Here is a 7,805-nt window from a genome sequence, read left to right as displayed (position 1 = left end):
CCAGTTGTGGGTGTTTAGTTTTTCACATGTAGAGGAGGAGGAGGAAGAAGAGTGTATTACCAAGTTCTCACTTGTGAGGAACTTGCAGGCTGTTGCACATCTGAAAAAGTCTTGATGGGGAGGGATCTGCAGCTTCTTTATGGGTAATCTACTGCATTTTAAACTTGGTTCTAGCCTCGCTGATCCAGTGAGATCTGTCCTAATTCATTCCTTTTCATAGTTCCTTTCCTTATAAACACACACAAACTTTACCCCTCTCTATTTCTCATTCAGCTCTCCCAAGCATACAACTTCTGCATCAGCAGTCCTCTCTAACATAACTGTGCATAACTAGGAATCCTCCAGAAGCAACTGTTTATAGGATAGGAAGCCTGGCACCTATGCCTGTCTTCTATAAGTGTTCTTTCTAATGGACTTGAAATTAGTATTTCTTTTTCCTAGTTGCCATGAAGACAGGAATATTATCTCTTTACTTCTCACTTGTAGCATGGTAAATTTAACTTGCAAAATAAGTGTGTGTAATTAATGTATACAAAATTTTTATGCAGATGCTGACTGTGATGCTGCATAATAATCTTTACTGCTACATGGGAAGGGAAAAGGAAGGATTGTCTTCTGGTTCAGGAAGACCTGGCTTCATTTCCCAGACTATCACAGGCTTTTGGGGCAGGTTGCTTTTCTCTGTGTGCCTCCGTTCCACACCTGTAAAATGGGGATAATGCTTCCCTCCATCCTGGGTTGTTGTGAAGATAAATGTTTGTGTTTGGAAGGCGCTCACTTATGATAGTGGAAACTGAAGCCATACCTAGATAGATGCCACTTTCTATGGGTGTCACTCTAGATTTTTATAATGTACCATTCCTGTCAATTGACTTTATGGTAATTAGCATCAGCTATTACAGGAATGGGCATAATAGAATATATATTTTACACACACACACACACACACACACACACACACACACACAGAGAAACTATTTTAAAAGCAGAAATCAGTTCTGGTTCTGTTCAATATCTTCATCAATGATTTAGATAACAGCGTAGATCGGTGGTGGGCAAGCTGCAGCCCATCAGGGTAATCCACTGGTGGGCCGTGAGACAGTTTGTTTACATTGACCATCTGCAAGCCCGGCCACCTGCAGCTCCCAGTGGTCGGGAATGGCAAACTGTCACAAGCTAAACACAAGTGAATAGTGTAACACTGCTGCAAAAAAGGGACATTCTGGGATATATTAGCAGGAGTATTGTAAGCAAGACATGAGAAGTAATTCTTCCGCTTTACCCCATGCTGATTGGACCTCAACTGGAGTATTGTGTCCAATTCTGGGTGCCACATTTCAGGAAAGATGTGGACAAATTGGTGGAAGTCCAGAGAAGAGCAACAAAAATTATTAAAGGTCTAGAAAACTTCCTATGAAGGAAGGATGAAAAAATGGGGTTTGTTTAGTCTGGAGAAGAGAAGACTGAGGGGGACATGTGTTTTCAAGCACATAAAAGGTTACAAGGAAGAGGGAAAAATTGTTCTCTGACTTCATAGGCTGGGACAAGAAGCAATGGGCTTCAGTTGCAGCAATGGCAGTTTAGGTTGGACATTAGGAAAAACTTCCTGTCAAGGTAGTGAAGCCCTGGAATAAATTGCTTATGGAGGTGGTTCAGCATCGGTGCTGGTATAGCTTGGAGGTGGATTAACTCCCTGTGGGTTCCCTCCATAGCTACAAGGTCATTCAGCCCATAGTTGTACCTTAAGCATTATCCCCCACAAACACCATGGAGCAAGGGGAGAGGTTAGAGTCCTTGGAGCTGTGCAACAGAGGTGACCATCCAGGTGGCCTCTTGACAACTCCAGATGGGGTTATGGCAAGGTGTGTATGAACCACACCTTAAATAAATGCTGAAGCAGGTGTATAGCGTGGCAGCTTACCTAATCAGTGTATTTCACTGGGAGCACAGCCCCTTGCTGCCTCTTCGTTCCCAAATGGAGATTATGGTTTGATGGAACAATGAAAACAACATTTTTTCTATAGTTTGTTGGGTTGGGGGGGACACCATCTCTATTTGTAATAATAAGCACAGATTTTTTTCCCCCCACCATCCGCACTAGAGACAAATGTCACTGTATGTTTGTATCTTTCTTTTCTGGGGTAACAGAGCAAGTAGTCATTCTAGGAGACTAGTGCATTCTTGTGGGGGGCAGGGGCAGAGAGAAAAGCCATGAATCCACTTTCTGAGATCTGCACGGTCACGGCTTTTGAAGAAGTTTGCATTTCTCCTTCCCCACCTCTAGGTCCCCAGCTCCCTCCTCTGTGCTTTCTACCAACTTTCTGGTAGGCAGATGGAATAAGGAGAGGTGGGCAGGCTCTTGCATTCTGCACCAGGAACACACACACTCTTCTCATTCCAAAAGGGGAAAGAGCTAGAGTGCAGTTGCATCATAATGAGCAACCCTGACCCCTCAATCGCAATGAGTGTCTTTCCCCAGTGCATCTCTACTTCCTGACTTTCACAGACTGTCCCCTTCTTTGGATGAAATCATCTTGAATTAACACATAAAGGGAAACATGGAGCCAATTGTAAGCCTTGCTAATGTGTTCACATCTCAGATAATCTACTTTTGGATTGTTGTCATCTTCTCAGTGTCACGCGCCTGTAGTAAAAATATTTCAAAGGCAAGTTTTATTTTAATCTTTTCAGCTTTCTGTGGCTTTCTCAGGGTTTCTCCTACATTCCTCTTCTTTGCTCTTCTTCTCGTCACTATGCCGGCTCTCTTCAATGTCACATACAGTGCACACGCACACAAAAATCAACCAGATGCTCTGAGTCTCCAAGAAAAAGCACAGGTGGTGAACACAAATCTGGAGCTGATAAAGCATTTCATGAAGCAAAGATACTAGCCCTATTCTCTGCACTGACCTCGTGCCTTTATACGGATCTCTGCATTTATTCCACAGAAATAAAAATCCACAAACATTAACTAAGTCTTCATTTTTGTTACCTTCCATCCATCAAGTACTAAGTTGGTAGTGAATTGTGAACTACTTTTCACTGGCCTAGACGAGACCAAAGTAACGTCTGTGTCTTGGGATGGTGGATTTTAATTTTGTCTCTTTAGGGTTCTGTCTGAGTGGCAATTTAGTTAAGGCAAGTCCAGCCTTTCCTCTCTTACAAAGGTTCCCTCCCTGTTTGCTGTTGGCTTGAGCTGTCTGTCGGTGTGGTGAATGTGTGCCTCCTTTCATAACTGAATGTGCCACTCTGCAGTTTGGCCCCCCTCCTCCTTTCCCCACCTTCCCCCCCTGAAACCTGGTCTCTCTCTGAGCTCAGCCCCTCTCGCCTGCCTGTGCTTCTGAGCTCTGCCCCCTCCAGCTGGAGACTCAGGTTTATCTGGAGACGGAGGGGCTCATTTGGGAGCTGAGATCTGAGCGGTGAAGGAGAGATCCATTGGAACCAGGAGAAGAGAAGGGCTAGTTTCACTGAAGAGCTGAAGAGAGGCAGAGCGTGGAGACCATGGCTGGATTCTCAGCTCTTGGGCTGCTCTTTCTTTTTCAACTACTAGCCACATCCTCAGCTCAGGTAAGATTGTGCCTTTACTTGTAATGGCCAAAAATCCCAGCTACTGATGGAAAAAATACATAAAGATCAGAGGGTCTCATAGCAGCAGGATTAAATGTGCACCATATGACAGCAGGCCAGATTATTGCTGTTCATTTAAAATCGAAAGTTTAATGTCTAAAACTGAGAGAGTATATTCCTTGCTAGGTGCCTAGCGGTGAGAGCAGAAATGTTTACTGTTAGGGGTTTAGTTCACGTCCTGTGATTATGGAAATTGCCACTCTAACTTTTGTGTAAAAGAATTGTCCTAATAGTTTAGTTTATAGCCATGTTGGAAAAGCCTCAGGAAAAGGAGAAGAAAACGGTGATTTGGGAAAAAATATTTTTGTTTTACTAGAAAGGACAAAGTTGCCCACTAAATAAAAATCCCCGATGCTCCACCTCTTCATCCCATTCAGGGTTTTTCTTCCTCCTCCTCCCCCCACCAGTTGATCTGTTTTTGAGACATGTTTAGGAACAAACACATTTAATCCTTATTCATTCAGGTGAAGCTACATGTATTCGTGGCAAATGTCCCTGTAGTGGTGTTAATTTTCCTGAGCAATACACATTGGAAAGTTCTCTGGGGGAGGATTTTTCATTGCATTAATGAAGGAATTTTTGCAGCTTGGCTCAGGAATTCTGAGCTGACCCTCAACTGCTGTGAGCAGAACTAGCTCCACAATGAAACCTTTGTTCCCTGAAGCTGCATTGCAGGTACTCTCTGGAGCTCTTTCCACAAAGCAGACCTTTATAGGATCCCCACTTCTCCCACACCCCTAAGAGCTAAACCTCCACACACTGTGCAGCTCAGATGGGCAATTACTCAAGTCTCACCCCTTTAGCTGTGCCTTCCTTCATACTTTCCCCTGAAGACATTATGTACCTCCATCTCTTCTGCCGACTGGTAGTATACGGAATGTGAATGTCACTTTTAATAGCAACCGCACGCACAGATTATTCTAATTTAGCTTTTCCTTTTCTCTGTGTCTACTCTGAAAGATGAGTTTGGGGGGGGACCAACTCCTGTTAAGATGACTCAATTCACTCCCCCGAGGGATTGTGCCTGTTTCTAAACTAAGTGACTAGGAACAGTTTCAGAGCCACTCGTGAAGCATGGGCAGATATGATTCACTGTAAGCTTCCCATTCAATCAACCGCTCCTTCTGAACGGGGATGGATTGGGTCTCACGTAAGCACCAAGGATGTGCTCAGATTCTTAGCAAATAAGCCTGGAAAGATCCTTGCTCCCTCTAAGCCTGTCGTGGACAGAGAAGTGGCAGAGCGAGAGGGAGCTGGAGTCGTGCTGTGATCTGTGACTTACTGTGTGTTTTTTCTTCCGTTCTCTCTCCCCATCCCTCCCAGAGAGCAGGACCACGAGGCCCTCCTGGACCACGAGGACTCCCTGGACCACCTGGCAAGGAAGGCATAGACGTGAGTGCTGAGCAGCAGGCGGCAGGCTGAGCTGGGGGAGGGAGATGGGGTGGAGCAAGGGGAGGGTACATTTCAGAGAGGAATTCTTCTAGTCCTCCTATTGTCCAGAGAGAAGCTCCAGGCATTTGCGCAGCACTTCAGAGGGACCGAACGAACAGCCCATGTGCCGTAGGCAAGGAAACTGCAGAGGCTGAGTTATGTCTGGAGGTGCTGCGTGCCTAGGACTTGCTCAGTGCCTTGCAGGATCAAGCCCTCAGTGCCAAGTGGGAGTTTATGACAAAGCTGGTGTGTACAACAAGGATTTGTTAATCTTCTGGGCATTCTGCAACGCTTTCTCTCTGGGATCTGCATAGGATGCAGGTTAAAGGGTGGAGGACAGTGGTGGGTTTAGCGCAGCAGTTACTGTACCGGGTGTTCTTATTGCACGCTCAGTGCAATACTGTGTATTTTATACCGTTAGACAATTCTGTGTTTTAAAATGTGTCAAGCACCTGGCTGTCCGGAGAGGCCCTAGAAAGCTGAATTAAATACATCATGCTGGATGCTGATCTCACTCACGCTGGCTTGACACCACTATAGCTACACTGTCTTCAATGGAATTAACCCGGATTTACACCACTCTGATGCAGATCAGAATCTGGCCTATTGATTCCACTTGGAATTTAAATGTCCCTAGTTTGTAGCAAGAGGCAAATTAAATCTATGGGAATACTTCTGTGGTGGTTGGTTCCTTATTATTAACCCTTCCCCAGGACTGCAGGGTCAGCATCTCAGCTACTGCAGAATTTAGTGAAGGAAAAAATCTTGTCCTATTTCTTTTAGTTGAAATTTTAGCTGAAATGAAATGAAATTTATACCCACTGGATAAAGACAGTCTTGTCTTCCACACCTATCATAGTGGATTAAAATCATTTCAGGTGATCTCAAGGAGACTATTAATATCTCAAAAACTAAGGATCAGATTCTGATCCCTTCATTCATGTTGACTAGCATCTTACTCTTTGAGCTACTCGTGGTGTAATTTTGCTACTGGAGTCAGAGTGTCAGCATGGGGCCTTAAAAGCAGCCTTTCAAAATTATATTCCCCCCGTGCAAGTCCGTTTATTTTGGATGAGAGAGCTAAAAAAAAAGTTTATTCCTTCGCATCCTGTTACGGGTGAACAAGTAGACTTTGTGCCTATGATTGTAATTTTTTATGACCATTTTGCAAGGCTGGCCCCAGTGAAAACCTCATTGTTTTGCAGCCATTTCCCTCCAAGTGTTCACTAGACTAAGGGAAACCATTTTCCTAAATAATCTTATCCTAGTTTTTAATAATGAATGGTTTAGAGAAGGTAGGTCGGTAGAACTTCTATCTAAAGTTTTGTAATAGAAGAACAAGGCAATTTAAAATGAAAGATAGCAAAGGAAGTTCTTTTCCACACAATTAGCCTGCAGAACCAATTGCCACAAGTTATCATTGCATGCCAGAGCTTAGCAGGATTCAGAAAAGGATTGGATATTTCTATGGGTAATGACAAAATCCAGAGTGACGATAATAAGGATTAAAAGAAGACCAAGAATTTTAGGAGGGGTATAAACCTCCTGCTTCAGTTCATAGACCATCATCTAACTAATGGGGTTCAGACAGAAACTTTTCCTGGAAGCAGGCTGTTCTGTTACTGCTTTCCGCTGGGTTTCTTTCATCTTCCTCTGAAGCAGGTGTTACTGGCTGCTGTCAGAGACCTGATACTGGGCTAGATGGATGACTGGTCTGATCCAGTATGGCAATTCCTACTTTCCAAATACAGGGGGGTTCCCTCTAAACAATTTCCCACATAAACAGAAGTTAGTGTCCTTTGATTTTAATAATCCAAAGATACCACAGAATCATAGAAATATAGGTCTGGAAGGAACATCAGGAGGTCATCTAGTCTGGGCCCCCAACGCTGAGGCAGGAATTCAGTAGATCTAGTCCATCCCTGACAGATATGTTTCCAACCTGCTCTTAAAAACAACCAGCTTCCCTAGGTAACCTGTTCAGTGCTTAAGTCATTATAATTAGAAAGTTTTCTCTAATAGCTAACCTAAATCTTCCTTGCTGAAGATTAAGCCAATTATTGCTTATCCTTCCGCTGGCTGACGTGGAGAACAACTGATAGCCACCTTTAAAACAGCCTTTTACATATTTGAAGAGGGTTATCAGGTCCCCCGACCTCCGTCGTCTTTTCTCTTGACTAAACATGCCCAATTTTTTTCAACCTTTGTTTTCTAAGGTCTTGTAATTTTTGTGGCTCTTTTCTGGATGCTCTCCAATTTGTCCACATCATGTCACAATGCAGGCAAATCAGTGTCGTCAAAGTGCGGCAGTCTGCTTAGATAGATGTTTTTGAAGATGTCAGTTGTTCTAAAACGAAAGAAATAAAATGCCGTTCCTCACCCTACATGGACTGGGTTTCCCTTCAAGGAACCAAAGGCCATGCTTTCAAATGTGGCCTGTAATTCTAGGAAACCTCTGTTCTGGGCTCCACCCTGAGACGCCCCTGACCCAAGTGCTCACAACTCCGACCAAAGTCAGCGGGAGCTGCAGATGGTCAGCACTTCTGAGGCATCGGGCTCAGTGTGTCTCAGGTGGGAGACCCAGAAATGGAGACATCCCTAACTAATGGCCAGTCATGAAAACTTGGCCCTCGTTATCCAACATGGGCCTGATCCGGCAAAGCTCTGAGCACCGGTTGCACATTTTTAGGGGCTTGTCGAAGGCAATAAACTTGGAGGGCACTTGGCACCTTGCAGGATGAGGCCAG

General features: G+C 44.3%; 1 protein-coding gene across 1 annotated transcript in view; it reads left to right on the top strand.

The window, feature by feature from the left end:
- The first annotated feature begins 1,517 nt into the window (after positions 1–1,517).
- COL9A3 (collagen type IX alpha 3 chain) overlaps positions 1,518–7,805 on the top strand; it is a 72,047-nt gene continuing 65,759 nt past the window's right edge. The window contains exons 1-2 of the mRNA XM_037877173.2: positions 1,518–3,567; positions 4,951–5,019. Of these exons, the coding sequence (XP_037733101.1) occupies positions 3,502–3,567; positions 4,951–5,019 (135 nt within the window). The 5' untranslated portion in view covers positions 1,518–3,501. The remainder of the gene's footprint in view (positions 3,568–4,950; positions 5,020–7,805) is intronic.

This window comes from Chelonia mydas, chromosome 13, assembly GCF_015237465.2.
Source record: "Chelonia mydas isolate rCheMyd1 chromosome 13, rCheMyd1.pri.v2, whole genome shotgun sequence".
In the NCBI taxonomy this organism is placed as follows: Eukaryota; Metazoa; Chordata; order Testudines; family Cheloniidae; genus Chelonia; species Chelonia mydas.
This window is presented reverse-complemented; position numbering and strand designations above follow the sequence as displayed.